Raw genomic sequence first — 17,964 nt, 5'->3', positions numbered from 1 at the left:
TTCCTAGATTAATCGAAAATAAAGCCGTGCATGCGTGGTCCCCTCGCGCTGCATGTAAGATTTATTTTTAACCGAGAATCCTAGATTCTGTCCCACAACAGGAAGCTGCAACACCAGGTCAGGGAAGTAGAGGCGTGGCTTGTCCTTCCCAAAGTAGAAGGGCTCTGTCTTAGCAAACAGGCGGAAGAAAAGCTTGCCCTCCCCCAAAGCCCAGTCTTCTTAGTCACTAAGCTGGTCAGCAAAACTGGTTACATCCGCTTTTACCCCAGTTGTCAAGGCGCCATCCCGTCTGGGGAGAACAATAGATCGCTTGCCTCTGTCACCGTTCACTTATCTTACTTCATCTCAGGTGCGTCCACAGTATCAAAGAAAAATAAAACGAAACAAACACATCAAGCCAATGACTTTATTTAGAAGATATGAAAATGCCTCAAAAAGTAAAATTAGTGTATTAGTAAAAACCAAAATGCATGTCCTTCATCCGATAGAATTGACGGAGGGGGTGGGGGCTGCGTAGTCAGGTCGGAAGTACTAAGAAAGTGCTTAAAGTCCTACAAATCTTTGTCAAAAATGGTGCTCTACTCAAGCGAACATTCTTAAATCACTTAAATCTAACGGTGAAGAGTGAAAAGGGGGGAAAAAGTTAAGACAATATAACTTAAAAATTGGTTCTGTTCTTATAGATCTTAAAAAATTAGCTAAGACCGTGTGCAGTTATTCATGGGAGAGGGGGGACGTGGGAGCTTACATCAGCACGGTCACTAAAAATTTAGTATACCAGAAGGTAAAGTCGAGAAGGGTACTAAGACTTGGGCCTGGGGGGATAGCGGGCGATGGGGCGTTTTTTTTTTTTTTTTTTTGTTTTGTTCTACAAAAAATATGAATAAAAACAAGTAAAAGTATTTATTTATTTCATCTTAAAAAACACATAAAAGCTTTAATTTTAAACTATTTTCAAAATTAATAAACATTCAAAAAATAAAAAGAAATTAATGGTCGATATAGAATTGAAATTAGTTGAATTAAAATGGCAATAGATCATTTGCCATAGAGAACCATTAACAAAACAGGATTATCTCCCTTTTTTTTCTAAACTGACATGGCTTCCTGGGAGACAGAAAAATGGGGCTACTTTTGTTTTAGAAGGCATTTTTTTTTTCTTTCCATTTTCAGCTACGGCTGATATTTGGGTAGTTCTTTACCCACCAGGTGAAGAAAAAGGATTTTAGTAAACTTTAACCGAGCAACGATATACATTTAAATTTAAAGTACATAAAATTGCCAACCAATTGATTTATAGGAATAATATTGAGCTGAATGCGTTTCCATCAATCACTAATAAAAAAGTTGGCGCGAAAAATCCAACGATATTCCTAAAAATTTGAGTAACGGAAATTTCTTGAGGTCTCCTCGTTGACATTCTTGGAAGACAATTTCACTTTTAGATGGTTTTCAACAGACCTGAAAAATGTAAAAAAAAAATAAAAAAATAAAATAAATAAATAAAAATAAAAAAAATACGTAAATACAATAAATAAACAGGCGTTAAGACAAAACATCGGAAGTAGTCATGTTAAGACAGTGAAATGTATTGTACTTAGTTGGACAACTAGTGTGGAAGAACAAAGGGAATTCGACTAGAAGGAAATCTAAATCTAAAATCACCCCCCCCCCCACCCCCAGAAGGGACGTTGGGAGCATGTCTGCTCTCGTTATTTGCATGGCATGTGCTCGTCTAAGCTGCAATCTATGGTCGCCACTTGCCAAACTTTCACAAGTTTTTTTTTGTTTTTTTTTTTTCTTTTTTTAAAATTTAACACGACTAGCTACAATCACTAACAATTGGCGGTACTTGGCCTTCAGGACAAGATCAAAGTGTAGTATCTGTTCTTCAGATGCTGCACTTCCATTTCTTGTTCTCTTTCGGTGGAGGAGAAATCTTTCACGACTGAGACACTCTTTATTTTTGTACCTTTTCTCCACGTTAAAAAACGACCCTGGTGTCTAACTGTCTCGTGGGGAGGCATTGTAAATCGGTACAATCACCAACAATTGCTGCTGATCTTAAAGTCTACACGCAGATTCCATGAACACTTTCCTAGAACTGCTCTCCTGCTTCCCAGCTGACTACAATATGGTAGCCTTCAAGTTCAATTTAAAGTTCTTGCTGAGCCGTCATCTTAAATAATCCAAATTCTCTCCAATCTACACCATTAACAGTTACTACACTACCACCTTATATTCATTAACCTTATCCTCGAGTGGCTTTTGGGCCTTTGATATGCATTGACTCCCTTGTAAGAAAAAAAAAATGGCGCTCCCATGAATCCCACTGTTCATTAAGATAAGTTCATGCAATGCAATATTCATTTATAAACAGCTGCATGTGTTAAATGTTTGTATTATATAGATGATAGCTAAGTATTGGATTAATTGGTTGTTTTTTGTTTTACGGCATATCAACTCTTCAGGTTATTTAATGTCGAATCCAAAGATTTAAGAAAAAAATTTTAATAGAATATATTTGTTGTTTTCAAGTCGATTTCTATTTAAAACCCATAGTTGGGACCCTAACAGGTACTGCCACTCCAGGTCAGAGTGGACCTGGGAGCAATGGCAATTAAAGGGTGGCTCCACACTCCAAAGCACACAAGCTGGGGCCTCATCATCGGATATAGTTTAAGGTCATATCCAGGATTATTAAGTATTGGAAAGGGAGCAATTTAATACATTTTTAAGACTAAGTATTCTTTTTAAAATATATAACTTTAAGAGTTCCTTTTTATAGAATAGAAGAGATGGGTAAAGTGTGTGAGAGTTTGTTCCCTATTAGATTCGAAAACGGTTGGGTCCATTTTATGAAAATTCACACGAAGGTACTTTATGTGCCTGGTAGTGTTCTTAGATAAGTTCTGTATCTGAATGTCTTCGATAAGTATTGATAATCGAAATAATCCAATGAAAGAAACAGGGGATGTTGACCAAAGTTAATACCTTACACAAGTGCATGAGAAGTTTTATGACCACACAAACCGAAAGACTGAACATCTCCAATCATCAGTAGGTTCTTTGATATTATAGGGGCATTTTCGAAATTAATGTTTCTGTTTAGAGTACAATTGAACCATAATACTTGACTTTTGCATTTTAAACTTTAATTCAAGTCATAAAAAAGTTATAAGATCAACAGTAGGTTCTCTACAGTGCAATGTAGACTACAATGTATTGTGGACAGTCACTGCAAGGAGGTATGTGAAGCTTCTTTCCAGTGAACAGCGATGCCCCCACTCCAAGATCGAAAAATGGGAGATTTCAACAATTTTGACAAAAATATGGGAGTGCGAAACATTTAATCCCAGGTAACGTCGGGTCTCCCTGCTAGTCTACTACACATTAAAAATGAAAACTAGTTTTGTTTAATCACCTCTTAAAAGTGAAGCAGTTTTAGTAATTTATTTTATATCTTTTAATAAATTACTCTTAGACAAACACAAACATTACGTATTAAAGAGAAATATATCATTGCCTCCGTTCAGTCTCAAAAGACTGGACCCCCCTCCCCTCATGAGGGTAGCTGCGCGTGTAAATGTGAGCCAAGCCTTGCACAATCTCCAACCACGCTACTGAATTGGCACTGCTAGAGTCGATGACAACTGGAAACAATGCAAAGATAAGCGGAGAGCACATGCAGCACCTTGCATTCTCAAATGATCACCCATTTTATTACTAAGCCGGCTCAACGTTGCTTAACTACGGTGAAGTAACAAGACCCGGTTTGTGAACGCGGTCATTGCCTGATACAAAGGAAAAATTCAAAAAAAAAAAAAAAAAAAAAAAAAAAAAAAAAAAAAAAAAAAAAAAAAAAAAAAAAAAAAAAAAATGCCTAGATTATTCTGCGTTTCGATATTAATAGTTTCTTTGAAGGTTCAAGGCGGGCTTAAAATGTAATGAAAAGCTGATATACAAAACAAGTAAAACGCTAGTACAAATGGAAAAATGAAGTGAAGCAGGCATGGTCTCCCGTGAGTGCACAGTGAACGAGGCATTAATAAAAAAAAAAAAAATAAATAAAATAAATAAAAAATTGTTAGCCCAAAAAGAGCCCCTGGGGCATAACCCGAGAGTTATCATGAAGTATAGACAAACAAAATTATATAGAACTCAGTTACAACTTTTCAGAAAGTTTTAGAAAAATCCAAGGCATCAATTTTTCTAAAACTTTCTGAAAAGTTGTAACTGAGTTCTAACTCTCGGGTTATGCCCCAGGGGCTCTTTTCGGGCTAACAAAAATTTTTTTTTTTTTTGCATGGGGCAAAACTCAAATTTATATGTTAAGGCCTAAAACTTCACTATTTGTTCATTTTCACCTTGGGGGTTAAGTGGGAAGGGGGGGTTATGCTGAACTTAGTCATTTTTTTTTTTTTTTTTTTTTTTTTTTTAATAAGCACAAAAGTGTCAATTTTAGCCATTTTAACTCGGAAGGCACCCGTCGGAGGGCAACTGAAGTTCTCCCAGAAAATTTTTTTTTTTCTTTTTTTTTTTTTTTTTACTTACTCAGGTTTAATGTTTGCGCAAATTTTTTAAAAAGTCCAAGGCGTAGTTATTGAGAAAAGTGCGGACAGACGAACGGACAAGGGTGAATTTACAGGCCCATTCTCCTTTTGTGGGGGGGGGGGTCACTTTGATTAAACTAATGCCTCTTATGAAAAAGATTCATATCTCGATGAGCTTTTTCTTTTTATACTCTTTCATTAAAATAATTAGCCTCGAGTAAGACTTTACTCATGTTCACCCCTAACAAGGCAAATCGCCACTTTGACGCAAGGGGCTACTCTTTAGGATCATGCCTAAGAAAGATCAGATGTTTTTTATGTTACATTTAAACATCTGCATATCAGTACAGCCAGGGAAGCAGGTAGCAAGAATGGAATTCCAAAGTCTAACTGTTTGAGGGAAGAAACTATTAGAATAGAAATTTTTGGCCTTTAGAGACCTCAGTGAAGGGGTGAGATTTTATTGCCAAGCGGGTTTGTTTCAGGATATGTACGCCAAAGGAGGGGGGCATAGGCGAAACGAGTTCAGAGCACATTCTATTAAAATGTTTGTAAAACAGGTCCAGCTGTAACATTACGATGATGGGACAGGGATTGGAGCTTAGTTTACTAAGTGGAGCCTATTAGATTGACAACTTTTTTGGACATTATCCAAGAGGGAGAGACTAATGATAGATACACCAGCCCAGATGTGGCAATACTCCATGCATGAGCGAATGGTGGCCTTGTAGAGGTACAGGATACTCAGGTGAGAGTAGTCTTCTAGCTGGATAGAGAGAACCCACCTTTGCAGCAATTTGCAATGTCCTCAATGTATTTGTTCCACTTCATATTGTCCGCAAATGTTAGGCCGACGAATTTGAAGGAAGAATTTTCAAGTTAGGGTGTTATTTTATGGATATCGGCGGTTGGAGAGGCGTCTTGTAACACATATTTTGGACTCCATCTCTCACACCTGTGTGAGAGATGGAGTCCAAAGAAATCTATTAAAATATGAAAGGGTACTAACCCTAATATTTACATTGCATTTCCTGGCTTATTGTTTCGAGTCAGGGGTTTGTGGTGATGAAGATATTCAGAACTGTGTTGCCAATACCAGCATTGTCGGCAGAAATAACGAAAACATTGCAGATCCCGACAGAAATAAGGACCAGATTGAACAATGCACAAACTGCAAGGGGAATCTTCAAGGTAAGGATCGATTTGTACCTGAAAAACACAAAACAAGTTAAAGTATAAATTCGAGTGACAAAAAAAAAAAAAAAAAAAAAAAAACCTTCAATTTTCGTTACGTTATTGGATTGTCAGATAGCAATGTCCGACATATCGATACTCTATTCGGACTAACTATTTTCGTTAGTGTTTCTTTTCAGTTATTGGCAGAAATACATTGAAGTTAGCTTCAATTCCTTTCTGAATTGACTTATTCCACCTTAAAAAAAATAAAATAAAAATTTACATCGAATATCCAAAATTAAATATTTTATCTTAAACAACCACTAACACTAGAATCTACACATAACGTAAATACAATGTAAATTTATCAAAATAAGTTATTTTATTCATCTCTCCTGAAGGTTAGAAGATTGGGAGCGAGTTTGGTGAACGTTTGTGGAACGAACTGGATTCGAACTTGACAGTTTCTCATTCGAGATCCTTAACCAGAGCCATCGTCCGATTAAGTTCGTTACCTTGTGAAAGCGGAGGTTAGATTTTCAGTTAACTTTATTTTGTCACTGTATATTTAGAAATTTAAGAGAATCAGAATCGGTAATTGTATCAGTATCTGGGAAAAATTGGAATAGTCGTATTGCTAGTTCTAACTCTGCAAAATTTTGTTGCTTAAAGATTTTGCACGGGTCAAACATAAAAGGAAAAATTATCACTTAAAAAGGTAAAGCGCTTTTAAACTTTCCCTCCTCAAAAGGCATATTGCTACTGAAGTTTCACGAGTTTGTTTTGTGCAGGGTGCAATCTTAGTGGGAAGATGTTTGTTCGCATATTTACATTTCTATGTACATGTAAGTGAAACAGGCAATTAAAAAAGGCAAACGGCCCAAGGAAACAAGTTTATCGGTAGAAAATATGCGATTTCGGGACTTCCACAATGAAGGATGGGATTTTGTTGCTAGTCGAGTAGATCGGTAGTATTTACATTATTGGAGGAGTATCAGTGCTGAGAGTTCAAAACACATTCAGTACTCCTCAAATAAGCACTTGGGTGCAACTGCAACGATATGACGAGGGTTAAATTCGAGAGTGTAGGGATCTATTAGGTTAGAAACTATTGTACCTTGTTCAAGAGGTAGAAGCTAGCGTTTTGTGCAACAGTCCAAATGTGACAATACTCATACATGGGGGAAAATGGTTTTATAGAGATATAGAATACTGGAAGTTTTCTCGACTGGAAGAGGGAACCCACCTTCTGCGCAATAGACTTTGCAGTATTTATGTATTCGTGTCACCTGTGAATATTAGGCCGGAAAGTGTTAACATTTGACTTTGTACATTTTAAGGACTTACTCTGAAGCTCAAGTGCAACATGGTATCCAATGATAAGGATTCCAATTCGTTTGAAACCAATTTTCTTAACGAGAAAATTAACTGATTCTAATATAACAAAATAGAAACGCTAAAAATTCACGCGTCGATTTCCTAATATCGTTCCTTCAAAATCATTGGGAGGAGGTATCATAGTAAAAAATAAAATAACGGAAAATTTAACTTCATTAGTGTTCACACTTCATATAAAACGTCTGAATCAGCGAATGCAAAATCTTTCCAAGAATTAAAAATGTATAAATCGGTATGCAAAGCAAAACGGAAAGATTTACTTTCTCAATTTCATTAAATTTGAAATGGAATCGTTGAATTTTTCGATATAATTGTTTTTTTTTTTGTGTATATTAAATATTAAAACCTGTGTTTCTATTTAAAAAGAAAGTACAATTGTTATATATGGGTCGTGGAATTGTATTCATCTGCAAAAGATCTAGCTAATTTGCACATTTTAAACATTTAATTCACTATCAGTTTTTCGTTTTCTTATGGCATGATCATCTTTAACTATTACATGTAATTCATGCAGATATTCTACACGATTTGTATTTGTGTAAAAAGTTATAAACAAGTCAGATATATATATATATATCCTCCAAAAACTGTCAGTTTTGGGTCTACAGACATGAAATATATTCGAACATCTGCGAAACTTTATATTTGGGGTTTAGCCGTATAAAATCGATGCAAAAGTGAAAATTAAAAAAAAAAAAAAAAGTGGAATTTGCATGTTGAAGGTCGAATGACGGCATTAAGAATATGCATGTGTAACGTAATAGCTATTGGTTCAGGTTTTAAGTTTTAGCCTTGCAAACATGTCTTCATATGTCAGGCATTAATTTTGATTCACGGTGGTGGCACACGAATTTTTTTTTTTTTTACTTTTTAAATCATATTCGACAATATATAGTAAATGCGAAATCTGCATTAATCAAAATATTTAAGTGTATTTTACGACCGGGCAATGGCGGGGCGACCTGCTTGCATAAAGATGTAAAGGTAAATAAGCTCCACGGACTCATTTTTATGATTCATGTAGGAAATCTGGCTAAACGTATTTGGCTTTCTTGCATAGCTTACATGCCATAAGATTTTAAAACTGCTAAGCACTATTCATGAATTTAGCTCGGTTGATGTAAATTTAAGTATTTACAAGTATAGTGTAACCCGGATATAAGACACTTCGCCCCCCCCTCCCCCTCCCTCTCTCCACAGCTCTTATACCCGGGTTACACTGTACATTAACAGGCTCTAATTTGGGACAATAGAAAATCTTTGATTGAGATTGTCGGACTGACTTCCTCATCTTGGTTGTTATTGTCACAACGTTTCGGCCGTTTTGCCCTCCGGCCTTCGTCAGGTGAACGGTTTGTTAGGAGTCTCGAACCCAACCCTTTATTATTATTACGGGGGTACCGTGTTCGGACTCCAGCTAGGCTTTGGGACATAGTTGCTGATTCTGTTTTTCAATGTTACTTTTTCACTGCCTTCGTTCAGGATTGAACTCAGCACCTTTGGGTAACTGTAAACTTTGATACAACGTCTAGGACCACTCGGCCATATGTCACTAATAAAGGGTTGGGTTCGAGACTCCTAACAAACCGTTCACCTGACGAAGGCCGGAGGGCAAAACGGCCGAAACGTTGTGACAATAACAACCAAGATGAGGAAGTCAGTCCGACAATCTCAATCAATGAAAACAACTCATCTCAAAAATACAGACAATTACTATAGAAAATCTTATATGCAATTTTCTTATATTCGCGTCTCATATATCCGGGTTACATTGTACCTATTTACTATGCCTCCCCACGGGACAGAGTTAGACACCAGGGTCGTTTTTTAACGTGGAGAAAAGGCACAAAAATAAAAATTGTCTCAGTCGTGAAGGATTTCTCCTCCACCGAAAGAGAACAAAAAAGGGAAGTGCAACATCTGAAGAACAGATACTACACTTTGATCTTGACCAAACATAGTAATAAATTTATACACGCGCAAGGTGTCCATTAAATTGATAGTTGAAGCATCTTTGTTTTGTTTTCAGGTTTAGTTTTTTTTGTATTTACAGTTCTACGAGTATGATTAGTTAAGGTTACTAAAAACATCGCTGAACACGCATTAAAGCAAAAAGAAACCCTGGTCAAGATATTACAACTATTTTCCTAATCTATACTAGCAGGAGGCCAGACATTGCCAGGTCGTAAAATACCCTCAAGTATATTCTAGTTTAATCTTTGTTACAATCTGCACTCTCCTTATGCATAGAAAAAAACTTGAAAAAAATGCAAGTTATGCTTGCTTGTGCATACGTAGAAGATTAAGTCACCTTACGCCTGCCAAGTTTTTTTTTTTTTTTTTTTTTTTTTTTTCAATTTTCACCTATTTTTACTGGCTAAAGATGATTGAATTTGTTCCATAGCTCCAAACCCTGTATATAACATGTTTCGTGTCTTTAGACGGAGAATTGACAGGAGTTTGGTAAAGACCCTTCGTGCAAACAAGGTCACCTCCTTACATATTCAAACACGGCAGTGTTTGAATGATATGGTTAAGTGGCAGTTTTAGTCATTTAGAACAGCTTTAAAACTTCACTGCTCACTCATTTTTCGACCAAATTTCAAACAATTTGAGTTTATAGATCATCTCGGCTATATTGTGAAATTTTCAAATTTTCGTTCAGTAAAACTAGTTATGAATTTACTAATGTTCAAAATCATAAAGTAGGTAAGCGACGTTTTTTATGACTGGTTTCCATTGTAAGAGATAATGGGAGCGAATTTTATTGAAAGCAGACGAGTATCGTGCATTGTTATTACATGTGTATGTTAGGTTTATGGGGACAAAAAACCTGAAATTAAAGTGAATTTACTGAAAAATCATTGATTACAATAGAAAAATGCGAGCATGAAAAGTAATATGGTTAAGCTTAGACATGGAAAATAAAGGACTAATTAATACTGAAAAGATTCTAGTAAAAAAATAAATTTATAACTTAAAATATTGCAGCATTAAGAATTAAAAATTCAATTTATAGCATCAATTCTTACTGCAATATTTTATGTTATAAATTTATATTTTTACGAGAAAATCTTGTCCTTTACTTTTCCATGTTTAAGCTTAACCATATTACTTTTCATGCTCGCATTTTTCAATTGAAATCTATGAGAGAACGTGTAAATATTTTATGAACATTTTGCTCAACCCTCTTAGTATGTGTATGTACATACACAGGGTGACAAAAAAAAAAAAAAAAAAAAAAAAAACCGAAAAAAAACGAAAAGAAACATTCAATTGTTTTTTTGAGCATTTTACAGTCAACGGAGAAAAAAGGCCAAAGACCCTAGTGTTTTGATGTGAGGTTTTGAATATAATAAACTAGTTATGACCAAAGTTTCATTTCATTCGGACAAAACACTTAGAAACGGGATCTAATTAGAGTCGAGACCCGTTTTCTTTGGACCACCATGGGTATATATATATCTCAGTATGTCATTTAATGCTGGCGATTGTTCGCGTTGCAATAAAATGCAAACAATTTAAGTAATCTTTATCGCCATTCTGTTGGCGAAAAATCAGTTTTTTTTTTTTTTAAGGATCCGACTGAGATTAAAACGTTCGGTCCAAAGTTATCTAGAATATTGCAACATTAGTTTGAACTATTTTCGTACTAAGTGAATATCTAGAGGATTGATAAGGTGTTAAAATCTAGAACGATACAGACTTAAATATCTGGCATAGTTCTATCAATCTTAGATACGTTTTATGACGACCGACTTATTTGATAGATTAAAAGGGGAAAAAAGAAAAAAACAAGCTTGGTTATAAAGAAAATAGGTATTTGGCTGAATCACATACCGATGATTCGACAAGAAGCGAATTGAAATTAGGTTGAACCTCGTTAGTACTTAAATGGGCGACCATTTCGAAATCCCAAGTAATGTAGGCCAAACTACGCCCAATGAGAACCAATCTTGCAGGTTTGGTTGTCTTAGAAAGGTTTAGTAGCTGTGCAAAGCCAATTCAGCTTCTAAACTACTTAAAAACACGACCTAAATTAGGTGGCGATAAGAGGGCTTCCATCTGAAAAATATTCTTAGTCGGATAAAGTACTTTATGAATGGAATAAAAGTTCAAAAGAACATGGTACGATTCACAAGAGAAATTAGGAATTTAGGAGAATCTGCAGGAGGAAATGTATTGCCAAAAACTGAAACTGACAAGCTTCACTTCGTAAGTGGCATCTATATATATAAAAGCCAAACGTCTGTGTGTATGTATGTATGTTTGTTTGTAATGCTAAAACTTTTGAAAGACGGAACCAAACTTGACAAATTTGGTATCATATCGAAGCCCCATCACCCGGATGACAAATATCGAAATTTCACGTCAAACGGACCACTAGAAGTTGGTCAACTGATTAGTTATCTTCGAGGGGGGCCCCCAAAAAACCTGTCATTATCTATATATATAAAAGACAAATATTTGTTTGTAACGCTAAAACTTGAGATGAAAGATTCCTCTCCCATAAGAATAAAACATATGTTCAATATCTGCTTTTGTTTTTTCATTGTTTATACGGTCCCGAGCAACGCCGGGTAGCCCTGCTAGTCTATCATATAAAGGGCAAAAATGGATGCGAGCGTTTGTGTATGCCTACCAAAAGGCTTTTTGCAACGGGGTTCTCGAGTTGGTTAGGTTCTGCAAGAAGTTTTCGCATGCTTCCTAGATCGTAATATCTCGGATTCACAAACTGACATCGTTTCTTTTTTGATAGAGTTAAACATCCCACCGTGCCGTCGTCTCCAGCGTTGGTCTGTTTCGTAAAAATAAAGCAAAACTATTTTTTGAACGCAAACGCCAAGCTTTTGGGCCGCGTAGTATCTGTTCTGTAATTGGCAGTATCCAAATAGTTGTCTCAGTATGAAATGTTTTCTCTACATACTGAGAGTGCTCCCCCCCCCACACACTCATTAAAACGACCTCGTCTAATTAATTTGCTTTCGTGGAGGGGGGGGGGGTAAAAGTAACACCATTTCTGCAATTCATCTTTTGTTTTTTATTGACTACGCTAAATTTGAACGCTTTAGACTTCCATTCGCATCATGGAGTAGCGGTAAGACGTAAGATTTTCTTTCACTTTCTTTTCCGCCTTCGCATCACGGGTTCGTGCGTGCGTGCCACCACATTTTTTGCTCAACACACCTCCAACCATCAGAGCAACGCCGTTCACCCAGGCTAGTAATAAAATATTAAAACCCATGGTAGTATTGAAATAATCAAAAGAATCTTCCAGCGAGTCTCGCACAAATTTAAAATAGCGATCAAAACGTACGAAAATAGAAAATCTAAAAAAAAGTTTGTCGATTTTCAGTCACCTTCCATGTTTGTGACGTCAAAAACTAATCACCTCAAATAATACATCCTCATTCATGCGATGTAAAGTATAAGACTCACTGCACACTAATTTATTTTAAGTGAGTAATGCAGTAGAAATAAGATTTTAAAACCGCTCTCCTCACCTCAGTGATAAAGTGACAGAATCCTACCATGTCAGAAGTATAGTTTTTTTTTCTTTCCACTAGAGAGCCTACAGTCTACTCAACCATACAAGTGGACGGGGGAGAGTGTTTATACATCTTTCAAAGGGTATTAGTTAAATTGATTTCCTCCAACAGTAGACTCGTTCTACTTTGTCCTACGAGGCTCACCAGCCCAGGATTACCTTTTGAGAAGGTGAAGATTGCTAGAATGCCGACAGTTGCTTATGCATTTTTGTAGGTAAGAGTGAACTTAATGTGCTGGCTTTTCAAAACCACAAATGGCCGTGTTTAAGCATCCTGGTTAGGCAGATGTAGTTAAAAAAAAAAAAAGTCAGACTAAGAAAATCGGAAGTTTGGGAACGAATCAGAGTCGAAGTCTTAATTTATTGATTTTTTTTTAACCAAAACACATTTTTCAAAATTAAAAGGATTATTTCATCTCCATTTTTTTTAATCTTCGTATTTTTTTTTTTTTTTTTTAATCTTCGTATTTTTTTTTTTTTTTTTAATCTTCGTATTTTTTTTTTTTTTTTTTAATCTTCGTATTTTTTTTTTTTTTTTTTTTTAATCTTCGTATTTTTTTTTTTTTTTTTTTTTTAATCTTCGTATTTTTTTTTTTTTTTTTTTTAATCTTCGTATTTTTTTTTTTTTTTTTTAATCTTCGTATTTTTTTTTTTTTTTTTAATCTTCGTATTTTTTTTTTTTTTTTTTAATCTTCGTATTTTTTTTTTTTTTTTTTAATCTTCGTATTTTTTTTTTTTTTTTTTTAATCTTCGTATTTTTTTTTTTTTTTTTTAATCTTCGTATTTTTTTTTTTTTTTTTTTAATCTTCGTATTTTTTTTTTTTTTAATCTTCGTATTTTTTTTTTTAATCTTCGTATTTTTTTTTTAATCTTCGTATTTTTTTTTAATGTAAATATTTCATGTGGAATAAAATTGATAAATATCCGCGTAAATTTAATAATTTAATTTAATTTTTTTTTATCTTCATAAGAGAATCCCGTGGGTAATTAGTGATCAGACTGAAAGTACTTGAAATTGTAACTATGGTGAAATTTGCAAGTTAAAGCCAGGGTTTTTTCATAACTGGACGTGCTATTTAAACTTTCCTCATCTATTCCAAGAACTCTAATCAATTCGGATTATGTCGATTCAGACTATTGTTCTCATCTTGTGATTTTTCATAACGCTTCGATCGAGGTAACCTCCGACCTTCAGGTGTATCTTGTCGAAATTCCGTTCAAATTAGAGTTCGACAAGATACACCTTAAGGTCGGAGGTTACATCGACCGAAATGTGAAAAATGACTCGTGATAACAGTAGACCACGAATAACCAATCCTCATCTCAAAAATTCAGAAACGTTACAACTCCAATTCTTTCAACATGACCATAATATCGGTGTTCCAAATTTATCTCCTTATACTGTCCAAGTTTAGTCTTCCTCGGACCAAATCTAAGACTGCCTTGGAGACTCGATTCATTTTCGGTGATCCCATCTTTTAAATAAGGGGTGGAAGGTAATGCACATACACACGAAATCGCTTTAGCGTATTATGAATTTGAAAGCTCAATTTTGCTCGACAGTAACCGTTTAGAAAGACGATTTTTAGGATGGCCGTTCAATATAATGAAACTGGAGAAGTAAGCACACTCACCTTTTTCGTGAATTTCAAGGTTTTTATTTCAATAAACGCTGCTTGTACTGCTTTCATAAAACTTCGATGTGTGCTGAAAGTTACTCTTCCGGAACCTGAAGGAGAGAAGAGAAAAATGACAATTAGAAAATGTGTCCTGTGGTGTCATCTATTGGACTCTGGTTAAATTGATTTTTTTTTTGGGGGGGGGGTTACGAGGGGAGCGAGTTTAACAAGCTCGTTAAATATCAAAGTGAATAAACGCGGAGGTTTTTCATTTATACCCACATAACCACTTAAACGGCGATCTTTTATTCATTCATCTTCTATCTATATAAATAAAATGACTGCAGAAATTCTCCACTGAAATAAAGTATCGTGGGTTTGTAACAACAGATGCCAAATTAAATGCATCTAACCTATTAGCCACTCTTACGAAACTATAGACCACAATTACATATTCAGTCGTGATAATAGAATGCTACATTACATCCTACGAGCAACACCATCACGACATCTTTGGGGGAAGATGTTCCAATTTTCCTCAATTTTGTTCTAACTGCTACTAGTTGACACCAGGTTCAATTCTACATTTTCCAACTAGAATGTGATTACAGACCGTAACTCGTTATTAGCTACATAGGCAACATTTTTTTCCAATTGCCGAGACCAAAATAAATTCTCCATTGACAACGTCCGCACATTCCGATTGGCTGGGACCTTATAATTCTGTTATTCCAGATTCCAGTTATTCTGTACTTGAACGTTTACCCAACATTAAAATATGGCGTCGGGACAAAAAACTTTTCGCCCGACGATGCATCCGATTAAATTTTTTTTTTTTTTTTTTTTTTTTTTTACAAATTGGAAATACTGATTATATACGCAATTTTTGTTTATTAAACAGCAAAAGTTAACACCTTATTAAAATGCCACTTCTCTCATATCTCAATGCCTCCGTTCAGTCTCGAAAGACAAAGGATACCCCCTGTAGGGGTAGCTGCAGGTGTAATTGTGAGGCAAGGGTTGTGCAATCTCCAACCACACCTCTCCCGAATCAGCACCGAGTCCAGGGGGCAAGAAGAAGTCCAGGACGACTGGAAACAATGCCGAGATAAGCGGAGAGCACATACAACACCTGGAAGTCCCAAATGGTCACCCATCCGATACTGGGCAGGCTCATCGTTGCTTAACTTCGGTGATCTGATGGGAACCAGCGTGTCAAACGTAATTATGCCGCGCTCGCATATATATATATATATATATATATACGCATACACTTTCAATTATTTGTGTTTCTATTTTTACGCCTTTGTACCTATCTGATTCCTTTACGGTTCGTGAAGGAGTGTTCGTGTTTACAATATATATATTTTTTTAATCTATTACCTATAACAATTTTTTCCCCATTAGTTTGTAATTATTTTAGTAATAGCACTGTTGAAACAAAAACACCTCTTGCACCATCAAATACAGGGTGTCCCAAAAGAAGCCGACAGATTTAAAATTTGATTAACTTCCTCAATATTTAAGTTATGCTTACCAATTTTCATATGTAGGTAGATGAGCATTTCCGTAGTTTTTTGGTATAGCAAGATATAGTTTACTTATTCTAATTTTATTTACACAGCTTAATCTAGGGTATTTTTTTCACAAGGTCAAATTGTAGTTATGAAAAATGATGTGTCATTTTCACACACTCTGCAGGGCTTTGTCCAGCACATCACTTAATGTTTCAGGGCTTGTGGCCCTAATTTCCTCCTCTATATCGTTTTAAAGCCATTTATTGTGGCTGGTTTTATTGCATTGGGAGTAGGGGTATTTCTTGTATTTTCGGTTGAAGGAGTCAATATCGGAAACTCGGAAATTCGAAACTTCGACTACGATAAATATCCGCTCCTCGGTAGTGTAACGACTAGTAATGACTAGAAGGGTTACTCTAGATCTAAAAAATAATAAAATATAAAAAATTAAGTTATGAATGTTTTTTAACGATCAGCTTCTTTTGAGACATTGAATTATGTTAGTGTTAAAACTAAATTTTGAATAAATCATTTTTTCTATTGGATAAGTTTTGTATTGTTTAAGTTATGCGTTGTTTCATAAGCGTTTTTATTTTTGTTTTGCGACAACTCAAAGCAAATTTTTTCAATATATGGTTTCATTTTCGTGTCTTGATTCCATTCCATTATCAATCGGGAAGTGTTATCGGTCTCCCACTTTGTTGGTTTATTTTTTATAAAATTTCTTCTTCAAACATATTAATACATTATACTTACAAAAATTAAAACGGCTTAAATTATACGAGATTTGCCGAGATACATCTCCATACTAAAATTAAACTCCTGTTCCCACCTCTGCAAACCCTAGGTATCCACACGTATTGAGAACATACATTTTGCCTTTGTTTTCTATTCGTACAAATGAAGCCACAGCCACGCGTGGCCGGGTGCAGCTAGTATATAAATTTTAAAATCTAATATATAAAAGGCATCGTGTGTCTTCATATTTTCAAACTATCTCTTCTGAAACAAAGTCGCAGAGCGGCGCCTCAAATAATTTGATTTTTTTTATGGGCGGTTGGTTCTTATATGGGTCTTTAGCCGGTTAAAATAGTTTTTAAGATATAAAAAAATGGAAAAATCGTTATACATTTTGTACATTCATCTTAGTTTATTTTTAAACAATCCATATGCGTCACCAGCTTTGAATGCAAGCGTTATTTTACAACCAGGTTAAGTCGGCCCCCCCTCCCCGCTAGTAGGACATATATAGTAGAGCGAAAATGCTGGAACGTGTGTGTGTGTGTGAGTTTATAATAAATTAATGTTTGATGTTAGTCATTTTTAATTTATTGGCCCATAAATATGCTGTAGTTTTATAAATATTGACGGGAATTAATTTAAGCGATTTAACCGTTTTAAACAGTCCATATTAAATTAATGTTTGGTGTTATTTATAATTTTATTGCCATTTATATACGAAATAGTTTTTTTTTTTATTAAACAGTAATTAAACGTTAACATTGGATAAATTACCAAAACGTTTAAAATATTTCCATTCATTTTAAACAAAAACCTGCTAGTGTATATTAAAGGAATTAGAGCTACTGGACTAGATTTTCTTTAAAAAAAAAAAAAAAAAAAAAAAAAAAATTTGACTGGTTAAATGGTATTCCTTTCGTTTAAAAGAATTCAATTCTAAATATTCAGTTTTATTTTCATTTTCTGAGACATGTGTAATGAGGACTTCAGACGAAAATTAAATCTGGACAGTATAGGAGATATATTCAGAACAGAAGACTTCGATAGTATGGTTATAGTAAAATAGAGTCCTTGGGTCAGTGGATATAGAACAATTGGGGTAGTAGGTATAGTTCACAGGGGAAATATGGGAAGCGATAAGAAACTTGTGAGAAAGAGGGGTAAATAATGACCTGGTCAGAGATAGGTTAGTTTGAAAGAGTACTGTTGCCACAACTGGTGAGGAACTGCAAAGTGAGCTTTCTTACCTTGACAGGGTACAAAACAGTCTTAGAAATCTAGTGAACGAGGACCTTTTGCGTCCCACTTTCTCACAGAAAATAAAGGTTGCAAGTTTATCTGCCCTACCGTCACGCTTTTGGCTCGACTAACATTCAATCTATACTCCCTTCTCTCCATGTAAAAATCTTCAA

At 35.0% G+C, this 17,964-nt stretch overlaps 1 protein-coding gene across 2 annotated transcripts in view; it reads right to left on the bottom strand.

Moving 5' to 3' along the window:
• Nucleotides 1-392: 392 nt before the first annotated feature.
• Nucleotides 393-17,964, bottom strand: part of LOC145245856 (cytoplasmic polyadenylation element-binding protein 1-like) — an 80,476-nt gene continuing 62,904 nt past the window's right edge. Inside the window, exons 11-13 of one of the 2 annotated variants that reach the window (XM_080107563.1) lie at nt 14,310-14,404; nt 5,575-5,762; nt 393-1,461 (exon numbers count right to left, since the gene is read on the bottom strand). In XM_080107563.1, the coding sequence (XP_079963689.1) occupies nt 1,374-1,461; nt 5,575-5,762; nt 14,310-14,404 (371 nt within the window). In that variant the 3' untranslated portion in view covers nt 393-1,373. Of the gene's footprint in view, nt 1,462-5,562; nt 5,763-14,309; nt 14,405-17,964 lie in introns of both variants that reach the window. The other variant, XM_080107564.1, reaches the window with a different exon arrangement.

Source organism: Euprymna scolopes, chromosome 23 (assembly GCF_053919585.1).
Source record: "Euprymna scolopes isolate OS-2025 chromosome 23, ASM5391958v1, whole genome shotgun sequence".
Lineage (NCBI taxonomy): Eukaryota > Metazoa > Mollusca > Cephalopoda > Sepiida > Sepiolidae > Euprymna > Euprymna scolopes.
Note: the sequence above shows the minus strand (reverse complement) of the source record. Positions and strands in the feature narration are given on the sequence as shown.